Source organism: Anneissia japonica, unplaced genomic scaffold, assembly GCF_011630105.1.
Source record: "Anneissia japonica isolate Jap-2015-1 unplaced genomic scaffold, ASM1163010v1 scaffold288270_len56428_cov132, whole genome shotgun sequence".
Taxonomy (NCBI): Eukaryota; Metazoa; Echinodermata; class Crinoidea; order Comatulida; family Comatulidae; genus Anneissia; species Anneissia japonica.
This window is the reverse complement of record NW_022757549.1, coordinates 20471-38941: the sequence shown is the minus strand read 5'-3', so window position 1 is coordinate 38941 and position 18471 is coordinate 20471. Positions and strand designations below refer to the sequence as shown.

General features: G+C 32.5%; 3 protein-coding genes across 4 annotated transcripts in view; all 3 read left to right on the top strand.

Moving 5' to 3' along the window:
• The window catches only part of LOC117124802, a 20831-nt gene extending 7719 nt beyond the window's left edge, over positions 1 to 13112 (top strand). For both annotated transcript variants that reach the window (XM_033271133.1, XM_033271132.1), the window contains exons 2-5: positions 3292 to 3436; positions 4425 to 4518; positions 12392 to 12615; positions 12701 to 13112. In XM_033271133.1, coding sequence (XP_033127024.1) covers positions 4494 to 4518; positions 12392 to 12615; positions 12701 to 12961 — 510 coding nt within the window. In that variant the 5' untranslated portion in view covers positions 3292 to 3436; positions 4425 to 4493 and the 3' untranslated portion in view covers positions 12962 to 13112. The remainder of the gene's footprint in view (positions 1 to 3291; positions 3437 to 4424; positions 4519 to 12391; positions 12616 to 12700) is intronic.
• Positions 13113 to 13855: 743 nt separating this feature from the next.
• LOC117124800 lies at positions 13856 to 17982 on the top strand. The gene is made up of 4 exons (XM_033271130.1): positions 13856 to 13904; positions 14457 to 14513; positions 15181 to 17858; positions 17947 to 17982. Exons 1-4 carry the CDS (start codon positions 13856 to 13858, stop codon positions 17980 to 17982), a joined length of 2820 nt encoding a protein of 939 aa, XP_033127021.1.
• Positions 17918 to 18471, top strand: part of LOC117124801 — a 6511-nt gene continuing 5957 nt past the window's right edge. Inside the window, exon 1 of the mRNA XM_033271131.1 lies at positions 17918 to 18236. Within this exon, the coding sequence (XP_033127022.1) occupies positions 17985 to 18236 (252 nt within the window). The 5' untranslated portion in view covers positions 17918 to 17984. The remainder of the gene's footprint in view (positions 18237 to 18471) is intronic.

Sequence of the window (18471 nt, the reverse complement as noted above, 5' to 3'; positions counted from 1 at the left end):
CTACATGTATATAAAAATGTGGCCTATATGTAACAATTGCAATACTATTGAATTTCTTGTGGAATATTTAAAAGGCTTCTTTTGCAATTGTCATTCTTCTTTGAATTTTCTTTTTTACATTTCCTCTTTCGTTACTAAAAGCCTTGGATACTCAATTTTAATCTATTCCAGTTGTTTAAATGAAAAACATTTGCTTTATGAACTTGTTCTTCATACAAAGAAAATAAAAACAATTAAAAAAACACCTACACTAATGCAAAATCAGATATCTAATCTAATTCCTTAAATTGTGAACAACCTTTATTGCAGGGCATGCTGGATGGATCTTTTTTTTGATTTGCATTTTATTTCTGATCCATTATCTCAAATTAATACCTTTTTTTTGTAGGAAAGCTGATATTAATATTACTGTATCTAATTTCTGAGCCATCAAAGTTTTTTATGACATGTTGCCATTCATATAATCTTTATTGGATAATGAGATTCATTCAAACTTTATTATTGAGGTGACTACAATACAAATTACACTTTCTATCAGTCAGTAAAATCTGATTTTCCTAGCAATTTTAACTTGAAGTGACTAAGAGATACAAGACTTGTTATGACATATTTTTCAGTTATTTAGTCACTATCTTCCATATTTATCTAAAGTCCAAACAAACCAGATTGAATAAATGTAACTTATAATACTTCAGCTGAGTAATAATCTATTGTTCTTTGTGTCAAAGGATCATGCTCTATGTGTACATAGAGATGGAAATAGCCTTAACCTTATGTATTGAAATTTGGGAACCAGACAACATCGTAAGGCTATATATGATTTATATATTTACTCATTCCAAAGAATATGGAAGAGAGCATGTTATCCTAGTTATGGGTTATTCTCCTTCCTTTACCTTTTTAACGTATAAAAAAACAATATGCAATTGTATTTGTACACAGCTATGGAAGGATTCCCTCTGTGTTTGGTTGTCTTTTTTGCTACTCCCCCTCCCCACGCATCTCATAGATACGCCACTTCTTTGGTCATTTCTTTACCAGTGCAAGTATGACTTTGAGCATTAAAAGATATCAACAGTCAGTTGGTGTATGAACTTTGACTTGAACAAATCACCTGACAAAGTAGATAATCTTATCAGCACACTTTGTTAGTTTTAGTGACAATAGTATCATATTGTGTGATAATTATGACAATAATTGTCTCATATAAACTTTTAGTTTGACCAAACCTCCCTTTTTAAACAAAGTAAAGCTTTAGCATACAGTGTAGAAAGCTGAATTGCTAAACTCTTTGTATTGGAGATAAAAAATTATCAACACACAAAACAAAAAGTCCAGATTCACATGACTTGCATGATATTTATTATAGAAAAACTGTTATTCGTGACTTTCATATTTTGGCTTATTAAGATGAAATATGTTTGAGGATTAATTGTTCAGAATAATAATATTAATAATCATATTTCGATGTGAGTCTGATAGTCATATAAACTGCCATAGAATCTGCTATCTGAGGTTGTATTTGTGTGAAATACAATGGGCGTGAAAATAGGGCTTTTTGTCATAATCGATTTTGTTACTAAAGACTACAGTATATTTTAATGAAAAGTTTCTTTTTACAGTGACCACATTTGAAATAATGTGCCTGGTGCTCTTTCATGTGCTAGGTTGTTTATTTTACGTTGCAAAACTCTACATGCGATAAAAAAAGTTTGGATCTCCCACTATGTCTGCTAACAAATTATTTGGCAACAGCATGATTGCAAGCTGAGCCTGTTTTTCTTTCTTTATAAACATCATAAGCCGGTTAGATATTCATTATCCCATGGAGGTTTAAAACAAACATTATACCTTCCAATCTTTAAAAAAAATTATGTGTTCCAAATTATACTCATTCTTATATAAATCACTATCCTAAACGACCATCAATTTGGGTTTTGTGTTACCATTCAACATCTATGTCATTGTGGATCTTATCTCCAACATTACGATGGCATACAAATCAAATCTCACAAGCATAACGTGTGGCGTACCACAAGGGTCAGTTTTAGGCTCATTGCTGTTTCTAATTTATGTTAACGATATTCAGTTAGTAATGTACTTAAAACTGTTTCTTTTCTTGATGATACAACTGTTTTCCTATCAGGAGAATAGATAATCCTGATCAGCTATTAACTGACATAAACCATGAACTTGTAAAGGTATTTGATTGGAGCAGCATTAACAAACTATTGTTAAATATTACCAAACTAAGTATGTGATTTTGCACCCCTAATCAGAAAAAATGCCCTAAAATTGACAATTGTTCTAAAATCAATGGTAAGGCAAGAGTTCAATGGAAAGAAGTTCAATTCTTGGAGATAATTTTAAATGAACATATTAATTGGAAAATTCATATTGACTTTGTTGCAAGAAAAATCTCTAAGTCAATAGGAGTAATAGCCAGAGTCAAACAGTTTTTTCCTACAACTATTTTACTCGCTCTTCACAATACCTTAATTCTGCCTTACCTCCACTTTGGAAATATCATCTGGGGAAGTGACTATCCTACAAACCTTGTCAAAATATATAACCTCTAAAAACGCATTATTCATATAATTACATCATCACCATACAGGTGAAATACTGAGCCACTATTTATGATAAATAAGGTACATGTACAAGTAGAATGCTTTATGTATGGACATACCCATGAACTGTTAGTAAAAGTGTTTAATGATTTATTTCAGTACACAGGTAATGTCCATCTATCGGACAAGATAATGTAATATTCTTCGTATTCTATTTGTTAGGCTGCCTAAAAGGCAATTCTCAATTTGTGTCCATGGCCTGCATGTATGGAACAATATTGACTAAAAACAACAAATACTCTTATGACTTTTAGAAACTCCTAAAAATATAAGTTATTTCAAATTATCAATAGGTACTTTTATTTTTGTTTTGTTTGTTTTATTTCATCTTTGTTTTTTTTGTTTTCTTTTTTTTTTTGCTTGTCCTTGTATCTGAAACAAGCCTAGGCTTCTAAACTGGTCAATCACCATTGTATTTCTTGTTTTTCATTGGTGAAATAAATGTGACATTGATTGATTGTCCGAAAAATTTTAAAAGATGAAAACAAATGGTACATTACTGTATCTAAATAACTGGAGTTGGTTGAGCAAATCTGAGAATTTTATTTATCGATTATTTCATTTAATTTAATTATTTCAACATTATACAAACACAGGTAATCAAATGTAGGAACTAACAGGTTGTTAAATTAAATATTAATTATTTTTTCTTTATTTATAGCAATCAACGTTACCAGTCACTTTTCTGAAAGTGAGCCAAGATGTGACGATAACATTTATCCAATACTTGAGAAGGCAGGCAACTAAAATAGAGAGAGAATGAGGGGAGTGTAGAAATTGATGCTAATATTGAACAAACTACCAGGGTAAGTAGTATAGTTAATTACATAATTTAAGATTGTAATACTAGCATACTGAGAAGGAACAATCTTGTGTCAAGTGGCCATAGATTAGAATTTATGCTTTAGAGTAATAATGAATATTTATTACTAACTACATAATTTGTATAACAAATTATTTATAAACTATGGCCTCTTATGATTACTTTATCTATAAATAATTACTATTGGCCTAAATATTGATATGTAATAATTAAAAAGGAAACCATTATTTAGATATAATAGCCTTGAATTTACCACATGTGCAAAACATCATATATTGTGAAGTCATCATGTACTATAGTGGTTTGTGAACAAACCATTATTATAAATGTAATGTAAGAACTATTACAGTGTACTGACTTTGAAGTTATCATTACACTAAATGTATATTGAAAATATTTAATCCAATTTACTTTGGGGGGTTTTTGTTGCCTTTGTATTCTGTTGCTCTGTATGCATCAAATAGTTTAAATTAACATCAACTAGATCTACACTAAACAACATTGTTGAAATATATACATACCACATACATAATTTGATATTGCAACAGTATTAGGTAGGTAGTTTATTTAGCTGTTCAGTAAATGTTGAAAGTGTTAACAATTTATTTATTGAATCTGACAATATTACATCTTGTTACAAAATTTGTTGAGTTTTCTCAGGGTCATTATTGATATTGTAGCTTTGTATTGTTTATTAGCCATTCCAACCATATATGTTACTAGTAATAATAATAATAATCAGTATTTATAATATAATGTTAATAAATGTCCTAATCTCATAATTCAGTGTTAGTCTTGTGACAATGAACAAACTTATTACTCACCCGCTGCCCTGTATTGGATATTTAGGGTCCATTCTTCGGAGCCCTGTTCACCTCTGGCTTAGTTTAATTGCCCGACACTCAGTAGTAACACATAGGGTCTGAATGGCTAATAAACAATACAAAGCTACTTATTTTTTAATCTTTTAGTGGAAAATTTGTGAATCTACAAAAGTTTTATTGCAAGTATTTGGTAAACAGCTGTGAAAAGTAGAGTTCATGTCAAAAAGTATGGAGGAAACAGGTAAATACTAGTAATAAATATTGTTGGCATTTTTGCACTATTTTAAAGGATTTCACTTTAATTCCCTGGTCATATACATTCTATATTGTCTTGATTCACATTTTAATTGTAATCTTATCTCTATGTTTTAATTTCAATGTTTCTGTTGCGCCAATCTGTCATCTTTGTAAAAAAAGTTTGCTAATTTGAAATGATGAAATAAACTATTAACTTCCAATGAGAAACTGATAAAGGAAAGTAGTTTTCATCTGATTTACAGATATTGTACTTTAAAAAATCCTTAAATTGGTTACCAGCCAATTTAATGATCTACGCAAAAGAAATTAGAGCTGCTTTCACATAGAACTGCAATATGGTTAATACCATTTTTCGCAAACGGCAGCATTCTATGTGAAAGGGTAAAACGCCTAAACGCCGGCTTAGGTTAGACTTCTTCGGGACCTAGTCAAAATACCGCATTAATACCGTAGCGGTTCATCGGCGTTTAACGCACTGAAGCATAACAAATCAGATGTCAAAGTGCGAAACATTTTTGTTGAACGTGCGAAGAGTTGGTTTTCAGATCAGGGTTGCCAATATAAAATTGCGCCCTCTTTGTTCACAGACGCAAAATACTCCTTTTGTGCGGGACCCCTTTCAGGCGGGATACGGTATTCATACCAGATTTTTACTAATTGTGCGAAAGGGTCTACGGTATAATTGCGGTATTTTCCAGGGCCGGCGGAACGTTTTTCAAAGTGGGGGGGGGGAGCACTTATAAGATGAATGGGAATTTGAATCATGCAGATCTGGAATCAAATCTAGGGGGTGGGGGTCAACATTTTTCCCAAAAATGAAAGGGGATCTGGGGGTCCTCCCCCGGGAAAAATGTTGATTTCTAGATGGCAGGAAATGACCTTTCTCGACTTTTGAGCTAGGTGTCTAATGACATTGTTCTTCAAAATTCAAGGTTTTCCCCCAACTTATTTTCCGCCTTCTAGGAATCAAAATTTTCCCGAGGGAGAACTTATCGATCCATTGAAAAAAGAATACGTATACAATTACTTAATTTTTCCACTTTTTATTACAGTAAATAGGCCTTATGTGTGTATACATACATAAAAATGTTAAAAATTTTTTTTTTCATGAATCGATAAATCCCAAAAAGAAAGGGGGTTCTCCCCTGGGAAAATTTTGATTCCTAATAGGTGGGAAATGAGCTTTATTCACAATTCAAGGTTTTCCCCTCTTGAAAATGATTTAATGAATCAATAAACCCCAAAGAAAAGGGGTCCGGGTTCCTCCGGGGAAAATTTCAATTTTTAGAATGCAGGAAATGAGTTATCCTGACTTCTTAAATGTCTTTTAAATGACTTTTTAAGTTCTTCAAAATTGAAGGTTTCCCTTTCTTGAAAACGGTCAGGTAATTTTTTCTCATTTTATATTTTATGTGTGTATACATAATACATACAGAAATAAATGATTAGTTGCATGCGTATTCTTTTTCCATGAATCGATAAATCTCAAAAAGAAAGGGTGGTCCCCCGGAAATATTTTGATTCCTAGATGGTGGGAAATGAGCTTTCCCATTATTTGAATAAAAAAAATAAGAAAAAAAGGTAAGTCTAGAATTCTTTTTTTCTTTGTTTTTGTTGCACACCCTCCCCAGATCCACCAATGTGAATGCGAGAAAATGTAACTCGGTCGGGGACTGGATAAACATTCTCTTTCCCATCCTTCTCCTCCTCCTTCCCTCTTTATTTAAGGAGAACTTAATGTTCTCGCATGCGCAGATGACTTTAGTGATGCCATTACGTCCTACTGTACCGTCGTCATGCAATCAATAGCTCCCTAAAGCACACTCTTAATTCAATCAAACAGTTCTAAATTCTTATAGTGACAATGTGTCATTTTGTCATCACCAAATTTGCATTTAGGCCAAATAAAATTAATTGCTTGTTTCACATTCCCACCCTCATCAAATTTTGGAGACATGACAAAATTTACTCTTTGCTATTTATTGAAAAACGTTTATTTTTCAATGAACAATAAAAATAGTGACTATCTGAAAGAATGATGTCAAGCCTAAGAAGAGGTGGGAATATAAATGGCAGAAATACATCACAAAGATTCATTTTACTTTCCTTTCTTTTATTTTTTTATATTTCTGCTATTTACCAGTCTGTTTACCATTAGTATAGGATAGTAAAAAGCAAATAGTAAATACACTCACCAAAAAATAATTTCAAATGCTGGACATGAAACTAACAATTAATGTTATTTGGCCTTAATGATATACAGTAGAATCAAAACAAAAATTTATTTAAAAGTAGACATTAAAATATACTTTGAACTCTGAACATTCTTAGTCTGCAAAAACCAACACAATTCCTAAATTAATCCTACATTTCTTCTAATAGTAATGTGAGTTTTTTTTTTATTCCATTTTTTCTGAAAATAAATTAGAAATTATTAAGGGTAATATCTAATTATTTTTAAATTTTGTTGTGTAATTTGAAAATTTTTCAGTTTATTGTTTACTTATTTCACCAAAAAACCATTTAACTATTTGTTTCTATTGTGATTATGATTATACTGACTATAGCGGAATTAATTTTAATCTTGATGATCAAATACACATTTGCAATTGTAATTCTGTCGCTGTACATTTCTATTTTTGTTGACTGATAGTCAATTTATTGTCACATTTTAATCATAGGACTTTCAGAGGGCGATTTCAGCCAGCTATTGGTGGATTTTTCAAGATGGTATGATGGACTTGGATACATCAATATGCTGAAAGTTCTGTACACTGATCATGTGCCAATTTATACTGATTTAATTGGAGCTACTAAGGTGATGCCCTTGCTGCAAAAGTTAATTGGTTCAGGGAATTTAAGTCAAACAAACCTCACTATCCTGTACGACACAATAAAAGTAACTGGGCAATTTGGCTTCAAATCCAAAGTTGTACAGGTACTTCAACCTTTACAAAGACTTGAGGAACATGAAGTGTCTAAGTTCACGCGATACAGACTATTGCTGTTAAAACTCGGAATGAAACTGACTAATGAAGATATAGACATGCTTGATGCACGACATAATGACATGCCTTTGTTAAAAAATTATAAAGACAGCTGGAATTTGATACTGGATCTGGAGCAAAGGAAGGAGCTTTGTGAAGATAAGATTGACAATTTCATTGAAGGATTACCAAGTTACTTGGCTGAGAAAGCTTTACTGGAAGGTAAACTGCTATATTTTTTTTTAAAGAAGTTTACCAACTTTAAACTAATTTTAGAACTGATTTAGCACTCAGATACATAATATCCCATTTCAGAACAAGAGAATGGTCGTATTCGATTGGTCGTTCTTCATTAAACCATGCCCACCTGTGCAGTGATAAAATCCTATTAATGAAGACGACCAGTCAAATAGGAACAAAATGATTGCATAGTTACCGCGATACAAGCTGCGTAATCAAGATTGCTTCGGCTTGTGGTAGTATGGATTTTTTGTAAAAGAAATGATTTCATTCTGTTTTTTAATTCTGTTAGGCTATACAATTATTTTTTTACTTCAATGTGAGTAAATATTATAATTTTTTTTTCTGAAATTTATTCTAAATTATATTAATGCAAATGTTGTTTCTAAACTGTCCAATCGGCCATGCTTGTTTTGGTCACATGAATAACTTCATGCAGATTAACGTACTCTGGTTACGTTAATTTTCGTTGTCAATGAATTCTGTTTTACGAATCAGTCAAATGAAAATAATACTAAATGAAAATTTGTAGTCAACGAAGTGAACAAGTCAAATACGCTCAATGATCATCAAAAACATACATTTATTTGTCCTTTTAGACAGATTCCATAACTTATTGAGACCTGTCTCCTTGAAGGTGGAATGAATAGTTAAAGTTTCTCCTGACTGAAATTGCTCCATTTGTGACATATAATGAAAAGTAGCCACACCAATGTAACAAATGTACACAAGCACGTTATTGCTCTACAGATGTGCTTTGCTTGGTGACTGGTTGAAATCCACTGCTAGATCTTTGAGGATGGGGATATTCATTTTACTTACCAAAATACAGTACAAAGCATATGAAAACATTTTCTTATTCTTTATATTTTGTTTAATACCCCTTCTGGTGCCAACTCTGTCCCTGTCAGGATTGGTTTTTTGCCCCTTGACCATGTTGAAGGAATTGGTCATATATCCTCTCTAAAGAAGAGCTGTCAGCAGTGTTCATTGTTCACACAATGCCCAAAACAACGAATTCTACAGTAGCTCACATCATGTAGCTTCATCAAGCTATTCATACCGTACTCGCGCAAATAAGCGCCCCAGTTGAATAAGCGCCCCACTTGAATAAATGCCCCTCTTAACATGAAAATTGTCTTAAGCACCCCATTTCAATAAGCACACCTCCTAATTTGAATAAGCGCCCCATCGCTGTTTTTTGTTTGTTTGTTTTTTTTTTTTACAGTATCATGTGATTTTTTTTTCTTTTTAACAAGCCAATAATCCAAACAATCCATGCAGAGTGGATTCACATTTTCTTGTTATGTCAATTTCAATATGAGGATATTTTCTCCCGGAAAGATGAGAGCTCCCTGGACAGTATCTCTCATTTTTCTAGTTCTAGCCCTAATTCTCTTTTCTTATTTCCTAACAATTTACACATTTATCCCGTTTCCATCTGAGTTTGCAAGCAGTGGCGGCTCTAGGATATAAATTATGGTGGGAACTAAGATGTCCGACTGGGGGGGGGGGGCTAAGTATTTATGGGTGTAATTACTATAGCCGAAGGTCCAAGCCGGGAGTGGGTATGGGAGGGGGATGTCCGGAAATGGCTGAGATGGAAAAATTAGGCTTCTTTTTTTTATCTTTTTGGTCCGACTGCCCAACGAGCTTTGGCCGATGGGGGAGGGAGGCTTGACCAGACCAATGGGGTAGCCCTACTTATATTTTCTTATTTCCCAACAATTCGCTCGTTTATCACTTTTCCATCTGAGTTTGCAAGCAGTGGCGGCTCTAGGATATAATTTATGGGGGATTACGATGTCCAGCTGGGGGGACTAAGTATTTATGGGTGTACCTATAGCCGAAGGCCCGAGCTGGGAGTGGGTATGGGAGGGGGATGTCTCCTCCTCCCAAAACGAGATTAAAAAAAACAAATTGGGACTTTTAGACTAGTAGATGGCCGGAAATGGCTGGGATAGAAAAATTAGGCCTATTTTTTTTTCTTTTCGCTCCGACTGCCCGACGAGCTTTGGCCAATGGGGGAGGGGGATTTACCAGACCGATGGGGCTGGGGCTTAAGCCTCCTGCCCCACTGGCGACGCCACTGCACCCCTTCAATAATCATGCTAATCTCAATCGGCAGATAGTCAACAAGCTTATACACCACCAGCACCACCCTATTACTACTGTTAAAACTCGCATTTTTGTCATGAGCCATGCTCTCTGGGCGATTTCTTTTCTGAATAACTAGAGTTGTAGTAAAATTCCAGTCAGTTCACACACAAACAATAAATACCAGTACCCAAAAACTAATCATTTATGCTGAAAATGGGGATGAGGATATTAATGATGATCATTATAATGGAGATGATTATGGTGATGGATGATGATAACTTGACTCTACAGGGAGAGATTGCTAATTTTGTGGATGTTGATTTAGCTCTGTTTGTATGTAAATCCAAAAATGGAAATGAAATTATGAGTATAATGAACAGAAAATGGATTAGTCAATAAAATATTTTTTTAAATATAAAATACATGTAAATGAACTATACAATGCTAATGTGAGCATAAATGTATAATATGAAAATAAATACTTCAAAAATATATCTATATAAATAATAGCAGAATTATATTATTGTTGTTTGATTGTCTATTCCAGACATAATTATCAAAGATTCCCTGATAAAAACGCAACAAATATATAAGGATTTAAAAAGAATGACACCATCAATCTGGCATAAAAATCATGTTGTAGATATTGCAGAAACATTTACTGAACTCATCTTACATCAGTCAACAAGAAAAGGCAATAGAGAACCAAAAGAGTATATAAAAAAGCAAAACAAAACATCAATACACATCAAAATACATAAAATTGTGCTTTGGAATGAGTAATTGATAGTAACAATAACAATTATTCAATAAAATCAATATCAATATCAGAGTAAACGCCCGATGCAAAGCCTTCAAAGACCATCCCCAGGTACAGTGTGCATATATTTTAATAGCAGTGGCTATTAATAATTTGAATAAAATAATTTGAATGAGAAAAGGTTCCCTGTCAATCTGTGGACAATTATATGATACCTTTCTGTATTCTTTTGCATAGACCTTTAAATTGACAGCTTGAAAATGTTAATCAATTAAAGTTTTTTTTTTGTTTTGTACTATGGCCAACCCTATTCAGGGGACACCCAGTTTGTTTTTTTTTTGTCCCAAGGTGTCCTCTTATAGAGGTTCTACCACATATTAAGAATTACTGCTTATAAAAAATAAAAAAATGCTGCAAAATCTAAAACTTATATGACTAGTTTGTATTTCAAAATTAATAAAATAACTTATTCTTGAGGAGGACCTGCCATCTTCAATGCATTTCTGTTATGGTATGACACATAAACATAACTTGATAATAGCCTACAGATACAGGAATTGGTTTATGAATGGTGTAACAATAGCCACTGCATTATTTACATTGCGGTCACAGGATTAGAATAATTAAAAGCCCTACTATCTACACAGTCATGTACATTAGAATTGCGGAAAGTATGTGTCCTCAAAGTAAAATAAAATGTAAAAGCAATGAAAAGTTGATGTACAAATTCGGAACACAAATTTATTCATCCATTATCATCAATCGGCGTTTCTGCAAAAAGCATTCCAAGTAGATTGATTTCTTTCCAGGGACAGCAGATCTTCAATTACTATGGTTTAACTGTTAGTTTACTGGCCGAATTTGCTTATTAATCGTTGAGATCCATGTGTATTTTAAAATTAAATAAATTTATTAGGATAATTTGAAACTGATAATTTGATAGCTCCTGTTATCTTAATTAATGTTAAAGTGGTAATCTATACAGTAGTTATATTTTTAAAACAAAGGTGTTAAATGAGCTCTAAAACTGGAAAGTGTGATGCATCTGGTACACGTTTTGAGTACTTAATAATAGTTTCAACTATGATTAATAAGTACAATCCCATACTTACAATACCATAAATCAAAGTAAGTGTAATAAAGGAGTTTACATAGAATATTTAATGGCTCTTCCAACTGCTCAAAACACAGGGCCTTAACTTAAAGAAAATGCCAGTTCTCATTGTAATTTTATTATTCAATCAGAAATATGGGACTTTTAGATGACCGGAACATGTATATCCCATTTTAAATTACTTTGGATGGTTATTCTTAATAATTTTATTCCATTTACTGGCTCAATTCTGGTACTGTTAAGAGTAAAATTGTGATTAGGAGTATTACTGTACTTTGAAACAAATTATTCTGAATTGTGGGACATTTAGAATGCATTCTTTACTTATTATTTTATGTAGGTAAACTTTAAAACAAAGTCCTATTCTATGGTATTGTTATATATTACATGTACAGTAATTAATAAGTTGACATATAGCTATTTTATACATGAAGCAATCAGAAATTATTTCTAATGGTTGAACATTAAAAAGTTTAGATTAAAATAAATATATAATTGAATTAATTTTACATATTAGCTGTTAAAAGCAAGAAAGATAACCATTAAAACTAGCTTTGGAGCCAATACTAAACTTGAGAATGTGTGTTCTGGTGTTGTCATTGTAATTATTGTATTATTTGAATGTCATAATTTTTAGTGTACATTTTGTTCTCAGTGAACAGGAGAGCAGGCAATAGGCAAGATGATGAAGCATACACATCTTACTACAACCGTTTGAAAGAGAACATCAAACAGTCAAACATGTATATAAGGAAGGATGTTCGTGGTGATGGGAACTGTTTTTTATACTGCATCCAAGATCAATTTGAGAGGCTGGGTTTAGCAAAACGATCTAGTGCACAACTCAGGGCTGATTTAGTGGACTACTTGCGACATTTGGTAAGTATTCAATTATTCCATAGTGTAGTTCATAGTATTTTTATTTTACACATTGTAATATATTTAATATGGCCATTTTTTCCAGGATGAAAAAGACCCATTGATTAGCCTTGTAGATGACAAATACCTAGATGAATTGAGTAAAGACGGTACATTTGTTGATGAAGTAGCAGTGAGAGGGATGTCACGAATATTAAATCACGACTTTCAAATTGTGACGAGTCAGAGAAAAAGCACAGAGCAGGGTTACTTGGTCACAACAATTCATGAAAGTTCCAATCCAGATGGTGTAATGTTATTTGGTCATATAGGAGAGCTACACTATATCAGCTTAGGTAAGGGGTAGTAGTACAGATGCACCACACAAACACACCCTTCAACATGTTACACATTTCCAGAATTAGTTACAGTAGTGTATTTCACATGATATCTATATTATAAGTACACTGATTTCAAAGTCAACCGGCACAATGCAACCTAAATGCACTCAATAAACGTTTGTGTCTCAGACTTACTGGTCTCAAAAAGTCTTACAATTTTAAACCTCATTATTCACCACACTTTTACTTTTACACTTTTAAAAGTAAATGAATCTCTGTTTTATAATTTTGTTGTATAAGTTTATTGTTCAAGCATTTCTCATATGTTCTCATTCTGTAACTGGTGGGCATTCCACCGATAATTAAGATTGTTAACACAGGTAAAAAATTAATTATTGTGCTATTTTTAACTTGCATGTTAGGTCTTGCTACACATAAAATTGATTGGAGGAATCATGTTTAATTAATATACTTTGCTGTATATCTTATTAAAATTTTCTCTATTGCAAGCATACATGATACAACATGGCATGAATTACAATAGTAGCCAAGAAATACATTTTTCTAATGAAGCTTGGACCCTTTCTTAACCATCCCCACTCCTACACCTAAACAATACAATAATTAATTAAATAATCCAAAAAAATGGGTAGGTCGGTTTAATGGATTTTTTTTACCAATATTGTGATTATGCATAAAAAGTAGAAAATACACAAAAAATACAACAAATATATATATATATTCAAAATCAAAATTTTACAAAATAAAATCCATAGCAGTCAAAGGCTGAATTGAGGGTTTTATTTACAATTAAAAATGTACAAAAACATTATTAACAATTACAGTTCAATTAAACAAAATTACAATTCCATTATAATAATAATAATAATAATGGATATTTATAAGGCGCCAGTATCCGCATGGTGCGCTCATGGTGCCAGAGCCAAGCAAGACAGAAAAAATATGAAAGTAGAAAATTGGAACGAGAAAGAGAATAATTAATTGAGGAAGTGCTGGTCGAACAGATGTTTCTTTAGTCTGGACTTGAATAAAATGATGTTTTCTGCTGACCTGATGTGTATGGGCAGAAAATTCCAGATTTTGGGAGCAGCAACAACATGCTAGTCCTGTGATTTCTGACAAAGAAATTTGTTTTCAATTAACTACAAAAGTACTATTAAATGATAAAATCCTTAGTATACATGTGAAATGAAAATCTACTAACAGCCTATTAGTGTCTACAGAAATAGGGCTTTATGTCTGCTAGAAACTGTCTATATCTACTAAAATATTTTGGTATGGGCATCGAGCCCCCACTTCACATTTGCAGCCCCGGTGTCAAAAACAGTACTAATTAAAAAGTATATCTTAGGTGTTATAAATGTAAATACTTTATTAAATATCTGTAGTTGGTTTGATACAATAACAAATTTGTTTTATTTTTTTGGTTTTGTACAGAAGATTGAATAATTTGGATTTAATGTTTGAAACATCAACACAATTTTTTGACTTTCTACACAGGTAATGAATTTGGATTACAATCACCAGCAAAGCCCTTAGATTTGCCAAGCAAAGAAGGTATGGATATAAAAACAGATTTATTCATTCTTTGTTATTCAATAGCAGAAAATATTAGTAGTAACTGTGGTATGTGCAGGGCATCTGCTTCATTAACTATGACAAATATGCCTTGTTGAAATTTAGTTAATGTTGCTATAGCTATTATGATCAGAAAAAATAACTGGAGTGGTAGTAAAATTCCAGTCAGTTCACACACAAGCAATAAATACCAGTACCCAAAAACTAATCATTTATGCTGAAAATGGGGATGAGGATATTAATGATGATCATTATAATGGAGATGATTATGGTGATGGATGATGATAACTTGACTCTACAGGGAGAAATTGCTAATTTTGTGGATGTGGATTTAGCTCTATTTGTATGTAAATCCAAAAATGGAAATGAAATGAAATGATGAGTATAATGAACTGAAAATGGATTAGTCAATAAAATATTTTTTTTAATATAAAATACATGTAAATGAAATATAATACTATTCTACTAAAAGTGAGATAAAAATATGTTAATGATTATGTACAGTAGTGTCAAATAGCTAAATGACTATACAATGCTAATGTGAGCATAAATGTATAATATGAAAATAAATACTTCTCAATTCAAAAAATATCTCTATATAAGTAATAGCAGAATTATATTATTGTTGTTTGATTCTCTATTCCAGACATAATTATCAAAGATTCCTTGATGAAAACGCAACAACAAATATATAGGGATTTAAAAAGAATGACACCATCAATCTGGCATAAAAATCATGTTGTAGATATTGCAGAAACATTTACTGAACTCATCTTACATCAATCAACAAGAAAAGGCAATAGAGAACCAAAAGACAAAGAAAAGGAAGAAGAACAAATAGAACAAGAACAAGTCAAGTCGACATGTATAATGAAGGCAGGTAAACCTGCATCATTAACAGAGGTATTAGATCTTATTAAATCAACAGATGCGTGTAAGGTATTAATAACAGGGAAGGGAGGAATGGGCAAGACTACTCTCCTTAAATATATTGCTTATCAGTGGGCTACTGATGATGAACATGTCTTTGCTGATAAATTACTATTTCTGATGAATATCAGGGAAATTAAAGCATGTGTAAAGTTCTTGGACATGATTATGAAAAAAATTGATTCAAATGGAATAATTATAAAGAATAATTTGAATGATAATTCAGTTGAAAATTTCCTGGTCAAACATGATAATGAAATAGTAATTTTGTTAGATGGATATGATGAGTTAGAAAGGGATGCTAAAGACCCATTAGATCTATTTAAAAGAACTGAATTGCAAAAAAGCACTGTGGTGATAACATCTCGACCTGACAACACAGCTGATTTGGTTAAATGCTGTGATGTACACATTGAAGTAAAGGGATTCAGTCCAGGAAACATAAAGAAATATATTCACAAATATTTTAAATCAATTGGTGCATCCGAAGTTGGTGAATTGCTAATAAAAGAGTTCAGGCTTAATTCGGAGTACACATGGCATTGGGGTGTTGATCACGAAGAAGCATTTGAATTGTGTTCATCTCCACTGTTATTGCTTCATATTTGTACCATATGGAAACAAAAAAGTCTTCTTCCCACATACTTGCCAGATCTCTTCAAGGAAATCATTTGTTGTACTTTAAATCAATACCTAAACAGGACTGGCAATGGAACTGCAATTGCTAATTTCGACAGAATTCCAGATAAATATGTGTCTGCCCTTTCAGCTTTAGGGGGATGTATGTATGAAGGACTAAAGAAAAATGCACTATCTATTGACAAATATGTTTTGTCAGAGATTGCAAATAATAAAGATGTAGTAGATTTAGCACTGGATTTTGGATTTGTTTATGAAGATAGCCCTATTGATCCAGGTGATACGAGGAAAATGTACACTCCACCACACAAGTTAATTTCAGAGGCACTAGCCGGGCTGTACCTGTCTGCACGAATTCAGAAAGGGAGTGCAGCGTTTCACTCTGCTAATAAAATTGAGGAAGATCATTTGAAAGCAGAGGAGTATGAGGTGATAAGATCTAATGAATATCTACATATGACAAGAGTGTTTACAGTAGGATTTCTTGGTGATAAAGCTGGTAAATTGCTAAAACATTGGTTCATAAAGAGGGCCACAAATTTTTACTCAATAGCACAATGTTTCAGACATGTGAAAGATGAACATGAGCACCATGTACTACAGGAACTGGATAACAACAATGAAATGAAAGCATGCTGTGAGCAAATATGTCAGTCATTCAGAAGAATTCATAATGACAACGACATCAAAAATATGCATTTATTCAAACTTATGCGTTACATTGAATGTGAGTATGGGCAAGAATATGAATTTGAACAGGCGGCAATCTCTATTATAGATACATCCAGTGAAGAGTCTTTAAGAATTTCATGCAGAGATTTTGTACACAGCTCAGTTGCAGCACAAGGAGCTTGGCCAACAGAACATTTTTTTGGATATATTTCAAATTGGGGAGATAAAAGAATCAATATTCTTTCAGCTGCGATGAAAAATATAGATATGACATATAATCAAAGGGAAATCAACTTTAAGGATTTTGAAGTTAGTTCTTCATTTTTAATTCATCTCTTAAAACATGCAAGAAACCTATCTACCATAACATTCTGTATAACTTCTGTACTCAGTGAAGTTATAAATGAGTTACACAAAACTCACACTAAGTTGAAATTAACCACACTTATTATTAATGATCTCCGCGATACTGATGAAGGTTTACTAGAAAAACTGTTTGAAGTGGCTCCTGAACTAAAATATTTAGAAGTAGACTGTTGTACACTATCAAGCAATATTGTTAAAATGATGAAATATTGTTATAGGATGAATGTAGCATTGACATTCTACGAGCTTGAACTGTGTCAAAATTTAAACCTTTCAGATATTGATGGTGAATCACTTGCAGCATTAATATGGGTAGATAGTGGGAGGATTGGGGAAATAATTTATGATGATAATTATTATTATTATTCTGATGATGGTTATTGTGCTTCTGATTTTTGCGGTACTTTCAGTTGGAGAAAATATTCTCTTACAGCTGATAACCTACAAAGGCTGGTTGAATCAGATGTAAATATGAGACCGAATTGGATAAGGATAAATTTGAGTAAGATTAACCTATCTTCAGTCAGTGGTAGAACATTAGCTTGCCTTCTTAAGATTTCCCCAGACCTGAGGCATATTGACATGAGTTATTGCAGTTTATCAGGTAGTATTGTTAATGAAATGATGGAGGAATGTGGTAGGATGAATATAGTATTGAAAGACAAAATGCTTGAACTAGATGGCAATGACCTTTCAGATATTGATGGTAAATCACTTGTAGAGTTAGTCAGAGTAATTCATCCTCCTTATAATAAGCATTATGGTGCTTTTGAACCTTTCGGATGGAGTGATTATTCTTTTTCAGTTGATAACCTACAAAGGCTGGTTGAATCAGGTGTAAATATGAAACTAAATTGGATAAGGATAGATTTGAGTAAGATTAACCTATCTTCAGTCAGTGGTAGAACATTAGCTTGCCTTCTTAAGATTTCCCCAGACCTGAGGCATATTGACATCAGTTATTGCAGTTTATCAGGCAGTATTGTTAATGAAATGATGGAGGAATGTGGTAGGATGAATGTAGCATTGGAAGACGAAATTCTTGTTCTAAAGGGCAATGACCTTTCAGATATTGATGGTAAATCACTTGCAGAGTTAGTCAGAATTCATTGTCCTTATGATAAGCATTATGTTGCTTTTGAACCTTTCAGATGGAGTGATTATTCTCTTTCAGCTGATAACCTACAAAGGCTGGTTGAATCAGGTTTAAATATGAGACTAAATTGGAAAAGGATAGATTTAAGTAAGGTTAACCTATCTTCAGTCTGTCTCTTATACACATCTAGATGTGTATAAGAGACAAGGATAGATTTGAGTAAGATTAACCTAT